The sequence below is a fragment of the Brassica rapa genome, chromosome A07 (assembly GCF_000309985.2).
Source record: "Brassica rapa cultivar Chiifu-401-42 chromosome A07, CAAS_Brap_v3.01, whole genome shotgun sequence".
NCBI classification, from domain to species: Eukaryota; Viridiplantae; Streptophyta; class Magnoliopsida; order Brassicales; family Brassicaceae; genus Brassica; species Brassica rapa.
In genome coordinates this window covers 11213616-11229959 of record NC_024801.2, presented here as the reverse complement: position 1 = coordinate 11229959, position 16344 = coordinate 11213616, and the positions used below count along the sequence as shown (strand labels likewise).

The window sequence follows — 16344 nt, the reverse complement described above, 5'->3', positions numbered from 1 at the left end:
GGAGAGAGTTGAGTGTGTGACATTCTTCACTTTTGAGGTAGTTTGGGAAGTGGTTATGGCACACTTTCAGTTTCTTCGGATTGTGGCCCACGTGTGGATGTCTAGTGTCACAAACTTCACGTTCTGATGTCTAGATCCGAATGTGAGAGGGTCTGTTAGGATCCCACATGGATAATTGAGTGAGAATGTGAGTAATATAAGTGTATGGCACTCCTCTTCAGGTAGCTTTTGAATGTGAATTTACATATGTTCATGGTACATTGATACAATATTAGTGTTGTTAATGAGAATGTCAAAAGTCTACATAAATCTATTTCAATGGAGATCTACATAAGTACAGCTTCGCTCTTCAAATCAAAGTAAGCCAAGAGTTACCAAAATAGTGTATTATTATTGAGTATGTTTCTATATAGTCACACAACACTAGACAATTTGAGATTATTGCTTCTCCCATACAAAATAATATAAAGGCGCTTTGCAATCCAATCTTCTTTATGTCTCTAGTCTTCACTTAACTCTCCACCCAACGCAAACTGTCAGATTCTTTGCACCTCCAAGAATGTAATTTACAGAATGAAGGTGTGTGTTTGCACTTTACTCAATTCACATGGAAAGTGCTGCGTAGAGAAGTTGGTTCCAAGTATCAGGCAACCCGGGGAGGCACCAATGGCTGCAATCATTTCCTCCATCGCCACCGTAAGTAGAAGGATGAGCATCTTTTCTCAGCTGAGACAAAGTGGTGATATCTAGCAAGAACACGCGTTTTTTCATCGAACTCAACACTTTGGACACAACTCCTGCAGATGGAGGCTGGCCACTTGGGTAATTTGATCCATCCAACGGCTGCATTTGCCCATTACAACTCTTTCTCGGCTCGTTCCATTCTCTTCCCCTGTCATCCACAAGAAAGACAATGGTACACAAATGCATCTTGATTGTTTGTTTGTGTTCGCTTTTGCGTGTGCATTTTACATAACGAATACGCAAAATAAAGTTTGGCAACAGTCGCAATTTAAATGGACTTACTCGTAGTGGGTGGGAGAAATGCCTTGGAAGAAAACTTTGGTCTTGGTGGTATCGACGTTTTGATCAACCCATCGACCCCAAGTGGTAAGTCCTTTGTAGAAAGCGTCAAGACGGTTCATGTCTCTTACCAAAGAAGACCCAACTCTAATATAATCCCACCTAAATTTAAATTAAACATCAAGAAAAAAGAAGAAGAAAGATTCAACATTAAGTTGTACAAAGGATAATATATATAGGGTTTAAATTAAAGATGTGGTTAATCATTGGTACGGACCCTTGAGATTGGCCTTTGTGAGTCCACCAATGCCAAGAGTTAAAGACAAGGACGTCCATGTTTTTCCAAGCATCAGCACCTCCTTCAATGGCTCCAAGGTTAAGCACACGCCCTATTTTCTCTTTGGATATATCCACTATGTATGTTGTTCTATATAGGTGTAACGTCACTCCATATTCCTGTTTTTCATAAAATGAAATAAAATCAGGGGTTTTCAAAATATCTATTTCCATTAAAAATAAGAAAATTATTAAATGAAAGGAAAAAAAGGTTTTGCAGAACAAAGAGAACAGTAGAAAATTGTCAGAGGGAAAAGTAAAGAACAAGCTGGACTGTTGGAGTTGTTGTTAGTGTACTTCCTTTACGTATTACGTCCTTTATATTTGTTTTTATTATTATCTATGGTATCAAGATTATAAAAACAAAATTTTGGCACAGTGGTGTAAATACATAAAAAGTAAACATTATTTAAATTTTAAACAAATAAAAGAAAAAAGTTTGGAGGTCCACATCAAGTGAAGAAGACATGTCATTTCACATTGTTTTTGGTTTCATGAATGATAGAGAACTTTGCACATTTATGGTTAAAATAAAAAATAGCTTTCGAATGAACAATAACAAATCAAAATTTTCACTAAATGGAAAACTTTATATGTTTCTATCAAATATCTTCTTCTAGACGTATTAATACTCATGTATGTGTCACTTTTCTCATAATGTAGAATTGTAGATTGAAAATCAAATAAACTTTAAAGGGGATGTAGGCAAGTGGGTGTGATCGAACACTAGCAACAATATGTTAATAAGCATTATTAGCACCATACAGCCTTTTCATCTCTTTTCTAAATACGAATATATTAAATAGTCCGTGACTAATATGTAAGCTCAAGAAAAAGGAGCTTGTCGGATTGAGAAACAGAGGATGTGTTATGCACAATATAGGAAGTGTGACTTGCTGTTACAAGTCGGTTATGAGATGATGACGTGTCAATGTCTCATTGGTTCCAAGATCTTACTTTGGCGTGAAGCAAAGAAGATTTGGAAGATTTGGGCTTATCACAATATTTAGGCGACTAGGGTATTGTGTTAAGGCTATAAAACCTGATTACTTTGTGTAGATTAAGGTTAGCCGTTTTAGATTGAAAAGCTAGAGCAAGAGGTTTGTTCTTGAGAGCTTAAGAAAGACAAGTACTCGTGGGTGTATCTTGTGCTTTCTGTTTTGACAGATTAGGAATTGGTCCGTCTCTAGTCGTGTGTGACTGAGAGTAATTCGGATTAAACAGATCTAGGAAGATTGTTTAACAGATTTCTAATATACAAGAAAGTGTTCTTGGTATCTTGTGTTTTAGTTCTTATATTTGGTAGTCCCTGAACTTTCATTTGGTATCAGAGCAGGAAACTTCTGTGGTATCATACACTACTAACAGGTTGAGATCCTGCGGATTTCATGGACACCATGAAGGAACTATTCGGAATTCATAAACCCATTATGCTGGACAGCTGCAACTTTGGTCATTGGAAGGCAAGGATGCGACAGTTGATCAGAGGAATTGACGAGGATGCGTGGACTGCAGTTGAAGAAGGGTGGTCTGTGCCAACGATGATGACTGATGACAAAACTCTTGCTCCAAAACCAAAGAATCAGTGGACTGATCCTGAAAAGGCAGCTTCCAAATTCAACTCTAAAGCTCTTACCGCCATCTTCTCTTCGGTAGATCTGGATCAGTTCAAAATCATCCAGGGATGTGAGTCTGCTAAAGAAGCTTGGGATATTTTGACCAACCACTTTGAAGGAAATACCAGCGTGCGAAGAACAAGGATCGATCACCTAGCTTCAAAGTTTGAAAATCTCCGCATGACTGATGATGAACCAATTGATGGATTCATATCTAAGATCAGTGAACTTGCTAGTGAAGCCTCGGTTCTTGGAAAGAAATATGATGAGAAGGATTTGGTGAAAAAGCTGTTAAGATGTCTGCCTCCACGGTTTGAAGCTTACAAGGCAGTACTGGATATAGCTGTCAACACAGATGAAATGAAGTTTGATCAATTGTCTGGTATCTTGAAGGTCCATGACCTGGAGAAATCCAATCGAACCACAAACTCTCAAAAGAGCATCGCCTTTGTGTCTGACTCAAACGAACAGGACCGAGTCACAAAGATAGAAGAGAATTTGGGGCTTATGGCTCGAAACTTCAACAAATTCATTAAGCGAATGGATAAAGGAGGAAACAGATCAAACTCGCGATTTCAGAGGAACGACTCAGATCGAAACAGCTCTCAAAACACCAGGCAAGACACGAAGAACTCTAAGAAGAAGGAGTTACAATGTCATGAGTGTGAGGGGTATGGACACTTTCGCAATGAGTGCCCACTAGCTAAACGCAAAGAACTCAAGTGTATTGACTGCAAGGGATTTGGACACACTCGAAGTGAATGTCCTAATAATCTGAAAAAGGACAAGTCACTTATGTGCTTCAGTGATACAGAGTCGGAGAGTGACAGCGACAGAGATGAGCTTCATCTAAATTTCATGGCACTTGTCAGCAAGGAAGAAGAACCAAAATTAGATTCAGGCATGGAAGAGGATGAGGATGATCTCAACAACGATCTTGAATCAGAATACAAGTCTCTTTTCGACAAGTTTGCTGAACTCAGTCATGAGAATCTACAACTACTAAAAGATAAGGCAATGCTGAAAGCTCAGGTGAATATTCTGGAATTGGAGAAACCTTCTGAACAATCCACTGAGTTGTCTATACTCAAGAACTCAGACCAAGAATTGCTATCACTGAAACGAGCAATGACTGAACAAGAGAGAGTTCAAAAAAGGTTGAGCTGAAGATGAATTGTCTGAATGAGCTACTAACCAAGGAGATGGACAAGAGCAAATTACTTGAGAATCAACTAGCTGACAATCTCAAGAAAGTAAGAATGCTCACTACTGGTACAACAACACTAGATCATCTTCTCACCATTGGTCAGTGTCCTAGCAGTAACTGGGGACTAGGTTTTCAAGGAGCTACTTCCAAATCTGCGGAAGAAACAGTGTTCGTGAAAGGGAGTTCGAATGAAAAAGAAATTCAAACCGCAACGAAGGAACAGATTAATAATCAGAAAGGAGAGAACCTAAAGAAGAATGTTACTACACGACGAGGAAACGGGTGCCATTTCTGTGGAAAACGTGGTCACAATGTCAGATTTTGTTTCTTTCGACAAAGTCAGTATCAACGTGCATGGAGGATGAATCTTTGTTTTATGGAACCATCACTGTATGGTCATGTGTGGATAGCTAAGAAAGATCTGTACCCAAACTATAAGCAGAAAACCGTGAGTGTTACACACAGTGAAAAGTCTGAAACACGCACAGACGTAGAGCAACCCATCATCTGCAACTTCTCGACCCTATCCACTGGAACTGAGCTGGTAAGCAACGTTGCGTACACAAGCTCTGACTCTAACTCACAGTTTGATACCCCCTGGTACTTCGACAGTGGCTGCTCAAAACATATGACTGGAAATCAGGATTTCTTTGAGAAACTTCAGTTTATCAAAGGAGGCAAAGTGACCTTTGGTGATGGAGGACAAGGAAAAATACGAGGAGTTGGAGAACTGGACAGGTCTGTCTTACCTAAGCTTGTTAATGTCTTCTATGTGGATGGTCTTAAAGCAAATCTCATCAGTGTCAGTCAATTGTGTGATGAGGGGTTAGAAGTAATCTTCAACAGCAAAGAATGTCGAGCAGTTGATGCTAAAGGGAACATTGTTCTATGTGGAGTAAGGTCGGGAAACAACTGCTACATGTGGAAGCCGTCACACCTATGCTACTCAGCTAAGGAGTCTAAATTGGATCTGTGGCACAGGAAGCTGGGACATATGAATACTAATGGTCTGACCCGTTTGATTAACGCTGAGGTTGTTAGGGGAATTCCAGAACTTGAGAAACAGACCGATACAGTGTGTGGAGGGTGCTGTCAAGGTAAGCAAGTGAAGGTCCAGCACAAACAGATTTCAGAAATTAGATCCAAGGGAATACTCGAGCTAGTACACATGGATCTCATGGGACCAATAACTCCAGACAGCATTGCAGGGAAAAAGTACATCTTTGTCATGGTAGATGACTTTTCCAGATATACGTGGGTGGACTTCCTGAGAAATAAGTCTGACGCGTTGGAGAGTTTCCGTATTTTGGCCTTACAACTTAAACAAGAAAAGGGTGGCATTGTGCAGATCAAAAGTGATCACGGAGGTGAATTTCAGAATGAGGAGTTTGATAAATTCTGTCACAGTCAAGGAATCAAGCATCTATATGCAGCTCCTAGAACCCCTCAACAAAATGGAGTCGTTGAAAGGAAGAACAGAACTCTACAGGAGATGGCAAGAGCGATGCTATGTGGAAACAGTGTGCCATCCGGGTTTTGGGCAGAAGCTATAGCCACTGCATGCTATGTCATAAATCGAGTGTATGTCAAACCTAACACAAAGACTACTCCATATGAAGTTTTCAGAGGGAAGACCCCGAACCTCAGTCATATGCATGTGTTCGGCTGCTTGGTCTACATACTCAATGATAAAGACCATCTTGGTAAGTTTGATGCAAAAAGTGATGTAGGTATGTTCCTTGGATATTCAACCAACAGCTCGGCGTATAGAGTGTTCAATCAGCGTACCAAATTTATTGGAGACAAAGTAAATGTCGTGTTCGACGACAGCATTGGTTTCTATCAAGCTCGAGTCACTCATAAGATAGAATGTGTTACACCACCAGCTGAAGCATCCTCTGACGTAAAGGTCAAGGAAGAATCAGAAGAAGAGGACGAACAGTCTGAAGAACAGCAAGTGGATCTGAATCAAGCTAAAGTGCATAAGAATCATTCTTCAGCTGATGTGATTGGTGAGGTATTTGGTGAAAGAGTCACACGAAAGAAACAGATTGATTTTCAGCAAATGGTCAAGCTTGCTTGCTTCACTGCTGAGATGAACGAGCTAGAGTGCTTTGTCTCGTTGATTGAACCTAAGACGCTTCAAGAAGCACTGAACGATGAGTTTTGGACAGAGTCCATGCACTTGGAGCTTGAACAGTTTGATCGATTACAAGTTTGGGAACTGGTACCACGACCTGATGGTGTGAATATCATTGGCACTAAGTGGATTCACAAGAATAAGACCGATGAGAAAGGAAACGTGATCAGAAACAAATCCAGACTTGTGGGACAAGGTTACACACAAATCGAAGGTGTGGACTTTGACGAGACGTTTGCACCAGTTGCACGACTTGAGTCAATCAGACTGCTGTTTGGAATGGCTTGCAATCTGAAGATTAAACTTTATCAGATGGATGTGAAAAGTGCATTTCTGAATGGTGTACTGCAAGAAGAAGTCTACGTCACACAGCCTAAAGGTTTCGAGGATCCTCACTTTCCAGATCATGTTTACAAACTCAAGAAGGCATTATATGGTCTGAAACAGGCCCCTCGAGCATGGTATGATCGTCTGACAGTGTTCCTTACTCAGGTTGGATTTCAAAGAGGAGGCGTTGATAAAACTCTGTTCATTGGAGAGAATGGGCAAGATATCCTCATCATTCAAGTATATGTCGATGATATAATATTTGGAGGAACATCTCAGTCAATGGTTGATGAGTTCGTAAAGACAATGACCTCTGAATTCGAAATGAGCATGGTAGGAGAACTGAGTTACTTCCTTGGACTACAAGTCAAGCAGTTAGACGATGGAATCACAGTTTCACAAAGCACATATGCAAAGAATCTCATCAAAAGATTCGGTATGCAGACGAGCAAGACAGCCAATACTCCGATGAGCACAACAACAAAGCTGTCACGAGATGAGGATGGGAAACCCGTTGATGAGAAACTGTATAGAGCCATGATAGGGAGCTTGCTATATCTTACCGCGAGTCGACCTGACTTGTGTCTAAGTGTCGGCATTTGTGCTCGCTACCAGGCTAATCCAAAAGAGTCACACATGAATGCAGTAAAACGGGTTATCAAATATGTGAAAGGTACATTGGATTTTGGTCTTCATTACACCTTTGAGACTAACGTGAATCTTGCAGGTTTTTGTGATGCTGACTGGGCAGGTTGTCTGGATGATCGTCATAGTACTTCTGGCGGATGCTTCTTTCTTGGTAACAACTTGGTGGCGTGGCATAGCAAGAAACAAAACTGCGTCTCTCTCTCTACTGCTGAAGCTGAGTATATTGCTCTAGGAAGCTGTTGCACTCAGTTACTTTGGATGCGCCAAATGCTAGTTGATTATGGTATCATCTCTGACCCTATGCTTGTTCACTGTGATAATATGAGTGCCATAAACCTGTCTAAAAATCCGGTTCAACATTCACGCACCAAACATGTTGACATTCGTCATCATTTTGTGAGAGAGTTAGTTGAGATGAAAATCGTGATCTTGGAGCATGTATCTACTGAAAGGCAATTGGCTGATCTATTCACCAAACCTCTGGACTACAACACGTTCCTAGGCCTTCGGAAGGCTTTGGGAATTGTGAATCTCTGAATAAGTCATGTCAGAAGAGGAGAGCATGGCAGTTGTATATATGTGTTACTGCTTGTCAATGTGCCACCACAACCACAAAACCCTGAGTCAACAAGTTCGATTGTGCAGCTTGTTTCACCTGTCTCCTTAACCGTTAAGTCATTTGATTCACTGGTGAAAGACACTCATCTTGGATCAAGATGCTACAACATTTTCGATCTGAGCATTGATCACTGTCTGGATTGAATGAGGAAACACAGCAGAGACTGAGTAAAATTTGGGTAAGAAGAGTGCCCTGGGTCATTAAACAAAAAAAAAAACAAAAGGCCCTGAATGATGGACACTCGTAATGGAGCTGGAGGACACAACCTTCAGACTCTATTCTCGATCACTGTCTGGATGGGGCAGGGTTGATGTCAACTCTGATTGGTAAACACAAAAAAAAAAATTAACAAGTGGATATCTGTGACAGCTACTCGGCTGAGAAATAGCTACAGATCAAGGTTATCATAACTGTCGAGTTGGAGAGACAGACATACAAGATGTCTGCACTGTGTTTCCAGACCATACAAATGACTATGCTGCAGGAGTTCAGGTGTGAGGAAGCTGCATGATAGAATCATGTCTGTGACAGCTACTCGGCTGAGAAACAGCTACAGATGTGGGTTGGTCTCACTGATTCTTTATCAAAAAAAACTTCTTGGTGGCTGAGTACGAGTGGGAAGCAACCTCTGTCTCTCTCCTCTGGACGCTAAAAGACATTCTGGAGTATGTCTTCTGGCAAGGTGCTTTAGTTGCTGTTTCTTTTGTGAGCTGCATTGCTGGCAAGGACATGAATTTCAATCTCACCACTTCTCTGTCTCACATACTGTGGTGTTAGTTTCTTTTAAAATTATGGCTGTGTCTGCTGCTAGTCTTTAAAATCATGGGTCTCATGTCTTGGGCCTAGTGTTTTTGTCTCTAACGGGCCTTGTGAGTGTGATTAGGGTTGTTTAGAGGATGGTATGATGCAGCTGTATTCAAGTGTTACATCCTCTCTCTCTCTCTCGCCGGCGCACTCGATCTCTCTCACCAGCAACATGCAACCCACAAGGAGAAGCTCGTGGCTCATGAAACTGAAGAATGTCGAGTCTACTCCGATGAACCCGCTCGACCTCTCCTCTGGGTCGTCCTCAGGCAAGCGGAGCCGCCGTCGCGTCTCAGCCGGTGACACTGCCCCTCTACCCCCCAACATCGCTCTTGAAGTCGAGTCTCTCTCGGGTGGGGAATCACCAGACGATCACTCCGCCGAAGCTCCGATGGCGGAAGACACTCCTCCGAATCGCTCCAAAGAACAGAGATTTGAGGAGAGTCGGAGTGTGTATCAAACTAAGGCTCAGTTCTATCCAGAGCTCATGCGACCTTCAAGGAGGCCAATGACTGAACGGTTCTTCTCAATAGAAGCGACTGAGCGTTTCAGAGAGCTCCGAGGGAGGAATTTCATTCCTCAGCAATCTATCTCTCTCACGGACGAGAATCTCTCGGATGTCAGGAAAATTGTGATCGGGGCAGGCCTGATTCATACCCTCACTGATCTCGATCCTTATCAGCCCAATGTAATCCGGGAGTTCCTTGCAAATCTTCCGGAAGCCGAGGAACGAGACGATGGTGTAGCGGTGTATGTTCGAGGATCGCTTGTTGATTTCTCTCCGAGTCTGATTAATTCGATGTATTGCATTCCGGGGTTTGAAGAAGATCCTAATTGGATGGATGAACGCCTTGATGAAGTTTGTGGTTTTCTCACAGATGGGCGAATCAGACGAGGTGAGAACATGAGTTCAAAGTATCTCACAGCTACGAACCAGGTTCTGTATAAGCTTGTCTGCTCGAATTGGATTCCCACCAGGAACTACACTTCAATGAACCAAAGGCGACTCAGGTTCGTCTACATGCTTCATCATCATGATGGATTTGACTTCGGGAAACTTGTCTATGATCAGATAGTAGCAATGGCAGCGAACACTCAGACAGAGAAGACTCGGTGTATCATGTTCCCTAACCTGATTCAGCAGGTCATCCATTTTCAGAGAACCATAACTCCTGACTTGCTTCATGATGAGTTCACTGGAACACCGAAGCTTGTTGTCAAGGATGTTAAGGCTGGTCGTGGGTCTGGAGCAGACTCTAGTGCTGCTAGCCTTGAGGATGACATCAATCGCGCTATTACGGGACTCAAAGCCATTAGAGTTCGCCTGAGGAGTAAGGGAGATGCACCGTGTTTTGTAGATTTTTCTACTCTCTGTCTAACGAATGTTTTTTTTCTAAATGTGCACCTATGCAGGGGGAGACTATGAGCAGCATGTTCCTCATCCAGGGTTTGAAGAGAACGATGAGCAGGATGAAGATGAGGAAGACGCGTAGGATGGTCATGTCTTAGTGCTTAATGACATTTTATGCTTTAGTTCAGCTTGTACTAATTAAGACTCAGACTGTGTGCTTCGACTGTGCTTTTATCAATTCAATGTGCAATTTATTTCAAGGATTGTGTTTTCAGTTGATGATCACTGGTTGAGTAGTCTCTTTGTCTTGGATGTGTGTGCTGCTTGGATGTTTGCATTGCAGGTTGCATAGGTTGTCACATTCAGATAAAAAGGGGGAGAATGTAAGCTCAAGAAAAAGGAGCTTGTCGGATTGAGAAACAGAGGATGTGTTATGCACAATATAGGAAGTGTGACTTGCTGTTACAAGTCGGTTATGAGATGATGACGTGTCAATGTCTCATTGGTTCCAAGATCTTACTTTGGCGTGAAGCAAAGAAGATTTGGAAGATTTGGGCTTATCACAATATTTAGGCGACTAGGGTATTGTGTTAAGGCTATAAAACCTGATTACTTTGTGTAGATTAAGGTTAGCCGTTTTAGATTGAAAAGCTAGAGCAAGAGGTTTGTTCTTGAGAGCTTAAGAAAGACAAGTACTCGTGGGTGTATCTTGTGCTTTCTGTTTTGACAGATTAGGAATTGGTCCGTCTCTAGTCGTGTGTGACTGAGAGTAATTCGGATTAAACAGATCTAGGAAGATTGTTTAACAGATTTCTAATATACAAGAAAGTGTTCTTGGTATCTTGTGTTTTAGTTCTTATATTTGGTAGTCCCTGAACTTTCATAATAAGCATTCAGTATTTATGACAAGCCAATTCATTTTCGTTAATGACAACTATTCCTCGTGAGGATTGATAATTAGATTTGTATTTATCCGGAGAACACAGTTTTATAATTTTATTTAAGAGAAGAAAGAGACCTGGAAAGTGATAGTAGAGAGTGGGGTTCCCTTAACAAAAGTTGTCTTGGTTTTTGGTACCGACGCATGTATCATACAACCCAACGATTCCCACATGTTCAGACTCAGTGAGTCTCCCACGAACATGACTCGCTTCCCTCTCAATCTCCTCAGAAACGCCGCACCGTCGAATCTAATTACGTGATTAAACAAAATTAAGTAATTAACATTGATCATCATGCATTTATACTTTACAATAATTTATCACAGCTTGTTGCCACTTTAGACAATTCTTACAAAACAATCCACTTGATAACTTCTTTTATGTATAACATTAATATAAATACTCGTTTTCATTGTGAAGAGAATATCTTCAATGCGGTGCTCTACAACCACGTTTACGGTTTACCAAACAAAGTACATATATACATATCAACACTAACTTTTAATAAGTTTACAAAACATAACGTACGACATAGGAAATTACGTTTATTCAAATTATAATTTTTTAGCTAAACAAATTCGTATTAAATAGAAAAAAGGTTATAAACAATGCATGGAATGAGATTTTATACATACCCACCAATCAAATTTTTGTTAACTATATGGTTAGCTCAATTTTATTGTTTCGTTAAAAACGTTGGACATATAAGGGAATAGTTAAATAGAAACCTTGGGATGGTGCAAGATTCAGGTTGCCATGAGTACTTGAGGAACTGTTTGTCTGGTCGACCGAACTTGAGACAGTCAAACTCGCCGTCTATGAATGGACACGAGAACGAATCATAGAAAGGATAAGAAGCATCGAAGACCCATCGGCCTTGGAACAAGTTACATCCACTCCTCTGCTTCTTCCCTCTCAGCGACGACATCCCACCGTCCGCGGTGCTGTTGCGGTGGTTGGTGTTCTTGAGGAGTGTGTTGTCGGAAGCCAAAGCCTGCTCGAGTCCCGACAAGATTGTGACTGATAGAAGTGGAAGAAAAAGGAGAGAGATGAAGTTGAAACCCATCTTTTTTTTAGTAAACAAAAATCTTATGTTTTGGGTTTTTGTGAAGAAGCTTGCTGATGGGTTCAAGCTTTTATACACATATTTGTGTACATATATATATACAATAATGTTATATACATATTATTTTCCTTGCTTCGACATAGTATCATACTATCACTTATATGTTTCGATAAATAAAACTAGTATATATTATAATATGTTAATGCACACAATTGTGCCAGTTATTTAACCCGGCCTCGTGGCACGGTGAACTCGGCTCTAAAGCTAATTAAGGATGTAAACTTGTTATAGCCCATATTGCTTGTCGGGAAAAAAAGAAGTTGAAAGTTAGTATGTCTTAAAACATGTTTATCACAAGATTATCTCTAAGTTGCTAGCTCTCCATAGACCAATCATCATTTATCCCTCGAAGAGCCATAACTGACAATGTTCTCATTACCCACGAAGTCTTATCCTACCTTAAGATTTTAACAGCAGCAAAGAAGTGTTCCATGACAGTCAAAACTGACATGAGTAAGGTCTATGACCGTTTGGAACGGGAACTCATTTGACAAATTCTACAGAGGTTGGGTTTTGATCAGAAATAGATCAACCTAACTATGCAATGCATCACTACTATAACCTACTCCTATCTGATTGATGAAGCTGCCTACGGATCAGTTTCCCCACATAGAGGTATCAGACAGGGAGATCTCATGTCTCCTTATATATTTATCTTATGTGGTGAGGTATTTACCGGTTTATGTAAGCTGGCGGAGAGAAACAGTATGTTGTCGGGGGTCAGAGTAGCCAAGGGATCACCACGAATAAACCATTTGTTGTTTGTTGACGACACAATGTTTTTCTGCTATGCTACTCCAACTTCTGTGCAAACATCAAGGATATCCTCCAGGAATACGAAGTTGTCTCTGGTCAGAAATCAACAACAACAAGTCATCAATAACATTCAGCTCTAAGACACCCATCACTATAAGAAACTCTACGAAACATATTCTAGATATTCAAAAAGAAGGAGGGTTAGGAAAATATCTGGAACTACTAGAACATTTTGGGAGAAGGAAGAAGGATCTTTTTATCTCGGTGGTTGATCGAATTAAGCAACGAGCTGCTAGCTGGTCCACTTGCCACCTATCAATAGTATGAAAAATGACAATGGTTAAATCTGTCATAACCGCTGTCCCAACATACTATATGTCATGCTTCCTAATCCCTGTCGGTCTATGCAAACGTATACAATCTGCTCTCACCAGATTCTGATGGGATGGAAATGATGAGAAGAAAAAACTATGTTACGTTTCCTGGACTGACCTTTCGAAGCCTAAAAACTGACGGAGGATTGAGATTAATATATATCCAAACCTTCAATCAAGCTCTCCTCGCGGAGATTGCATGGCGCCTGATTACTGCTCCGAATTGTCACCTGGCACAAACCTTGTTGGGTAAATATTGTCACAACGGCTCTTTTATGTACATCGAGTCGTCAGCTTCATGCTCCCATAGATGGAGAGGAATTATCAAGGAAGAGACCTCCTATGCGACAACCTTGGAAAAGCCATCAGAAATGGAGTTACTGCAAAGATTTGGCACGATTCCTGGATCTTCCTATTAAGCAATGTTAGATCCTATGGACCTATTACAGAGGAGGCCAGTGATTTTAGAGTATCAGACCTCCTCACTTCTGATCTAAAATGGAACACGGTGAGAATAGTGGAATTATTACCTAGCATGTCTAAGAAGATTCAATGCATGCGGTCCAGTCAAGAGGGAGTGGAAGATACCTTCATCTGGCAACCACTTATATCTGGAATTTACTCCGTAAAGTCCAGATACCACTCAGCCGTGACATCAAGTCACACCGTGAATACTCCCACCAACATGAACTGGTACAAAGACGTTTGGTCTGGAGCTTTTTCTCCTAAACTTAAGGTATTTATCTGGTCGATCATTCAACGGGCTCTGCCCTTTGGTGAGAATCTACAGAGACGAGGCTTCACCATGAACATTTCCTGTCAAAGATGCGCATCTTCTTCAACTGTGCGTACACACAAAAAGTTTGAAGATTGGCTCCGGTTAATAACGCAGCTCACCTAGCGGCACAAGTCAACTTTGAAGGAGCTTTGGTGGCCTCTCGAGACACAACCTGCTTACCCCCTACTGGGATCTCGGAGAACTTCCTCTCATGGGTCTGCTGGCAATTGTGGATCTCAAGGAATCAACTCCTCTTTGAAAACATGGATTTCACGCCAGAGGAAACAATCCTCCAAAGCATAATTTCAGCTCGGAAATGGATTTCTGCACAAGTGACAACTAAGCATATCATAAATACTTTCCACATACACAAGAGATGAGAAATCAACAGATAGAGACCCAACGCCTTACCAGAGGTCATTCGGACGCAGCATGGAACAAGGACACTCTAAAGGCTGGTCTCAGATGGATCTTCTACAACCAGACAGGACAGATAAGGAAGGGCTCAGAGGTTCATGAATATGTCAGCTCCCCTCTAATGGCAGAAGTGCTTGCATGCAAAGCGATGCTTCGCAACGCCCTATCAAGCAATATCGAGAATCTTAGGGTCTTCGGTATTGTCTCGAACATCAAGAGTCTCTCAGATTTGTTCAACTCTATCTCCTTTTTTTTCTCTCGATCAAAAAACGTTGAAGCCGATCGTTTAGCAAAGTCGGCCTTTCGCGACCCCTCTACCGTTTCAATTTCTGTAATGGACCAGGCCTCTTTCGTGGGCCAGGTCACGAACATGGACTGATTCTTGCTCTTAGTATGAATGAATTATGTTGATCAAAAAAAAAGTTAGACGACAGACACATGGTAATAATTAAATAAAAAGTCATTAGCTTTTTTTTTGTCAAACGTCATTGGACTTTTTTGTATTTACTATTTAGAGGATTCTATGAAGCTATGTAAATTGGCATATATTTTTTAAAGCAAAAAATTGCATATCTTGCTAAGATCAGCTTATGTTTGTGTATTTAATAACTAAATACTCTCTCCGTTTTTAATACACGACGCTTTAGAACTGTGAATGTAAATTAAAAATAAAATTACATTAATTATTTATCTAACTACAGCTCAACCAAATAATAAAATAGAATGTATAATATCACTAGTTATATAATATTAATTATTAATAATTTTTTACATAAAAATAAAAAACATCATATAATTTGGAATAATTTTTTCTCTAAAACTTCAAATACTAAAAATGAAAGGGATATATAGTTTGGGATTTCAGACGGACGTGACTATATATGTCGTTGATCCCGCCTTTAGTAACAAAATTTAATTATGTTTCGTAAAATTAAATTAACTCTCGTAGATATTAAGTCCATCTCAATGATTAGTTTTATTGTTAAAGCAGCGCTATAAATTTTACTTAATATGAGACGAATGCAAAGTAAAACATAAGCTAATTAAGTACATGCAATGCATCTATATGTGGTAGTATTAAATTACTAGATCATTTATGTACATGTCTAGCCTTTAATACTATAAATTAGAAACTTAGACAATTGCTTGTATTAAAATTGTGTGTCAAAATATTTGGATCTGATGGTCTGCATCTACAATACATTTTTTAATCAGAATAGACAGTTCAGGTTGAGCTTTCTGGTTCAATTATTTTAATTATTTTAATTAATTTAGTTTGTCGAAGTTTATTAACCAGAATCACTTTTGAGAGTATAAGACAAAGATGAGTTTTCACTGTCGTAGATTCACAAGTCACATGAAGAAAACACGTATGTTAGGGAGTGGTATATGTAAGATAATACATGTGTGAGTGTGAATGGCAAAGAGAACGATCTTGGATGAAATAGAGGATATTTCGTGAGTGGAAAGTGGAGCAGGCTTTGTCTTCTTTTAGGGACTATAAAAATCCTTTTCCTTTTTTTCTTTGTTATCTAGCCAATATCTAACAATGTTATAAATAAAAAAAATTCTAAGTATAGTTTGTTTTCTGTAAGTGTTAATTTTCGCTTTAGAATTATTATATTAACCACAAAGATTACAACACAAAAGTACAATGCGAAAAAAAACAAAATCCGAATGTTTTATGGAAAGCTAAAACTTTATTGTAAAACCAAGATCGTCAGTAACCATTTCTCCGGAACCATAAACTTATTTAGCTGTATTCTGATTTTCATATGTTCGAAATATTTAGATTCATATAATAAACAAATTTAATGATGAAAAGTGTTTTATACTATTACTATATGTATTTTCTAAAAGTTACAAAACCATAATTTCTTT

The 16344-nt window shown here is 39.9% G+C and overlaps 3 protein-coding genes across 3 annotated transcripts; 2 read left to right on the top strand and 1 right to left on the bottom strand.

The window, feature by feature from the left end:
• Positions 1 to 369: 369 nt before the first annotated feature.
• On the bottom strand, positions 370 to 12167 carry LOC103828991 (protein trichome birefringence-like 38). The gene is made up of 5 exons (XM_009104639.3): positions 11741 to 12167; positions 11090 to 11261; positions 1301 to 1479; positions 1027 to 1185; positions 370 to 892 (listed from the first exon to the last, which is right to left on the bottom strand). Exons 1-5 carry the CDS (start codon positions 12076 to 12078, stop codon positions 604 to 606), a joined length of 1137 nt encoding a protein of 378 aa, XP_009102887.1. The 5' UTR covers positions 12079 to 12167; the 3' UTR covers positions 370 to 603.
• On the top strand, positions 1479 to 4167 carry LOC117126600. Its single transcript, XM_033275054.1, has one exon. The coding sequence runs from the start codon at positions 2748 to 2750 to the stop codon at positions 4140 to 4142; it is 1395 nt and encodes a 464-aa protein (XP_033130945.1). The 5' UTR covers positions 1479 to 2747; the 3' UTR covers positions 4143 to 4167.
• On the top strand, positions 8506 to 10911 carry LOC117126601. The gene is made up of 2 exons (XM_033275055.1): positions 8506 to 10051; positions 10134 to 10911. Exons 1-2 carry the CDS (start codon positions 8818 to 8820, stop codon positions 10211 to 10213), a joined length of 1314 nt encoding a protein of 437 aa, XP_033130946.1. The 5' UTR covers positions 8506 to 8817; the 3' UTR covers positions 10214 to 10911.
• Positions 12168 to 16344: the final 4177 nt, after the last annotated feature.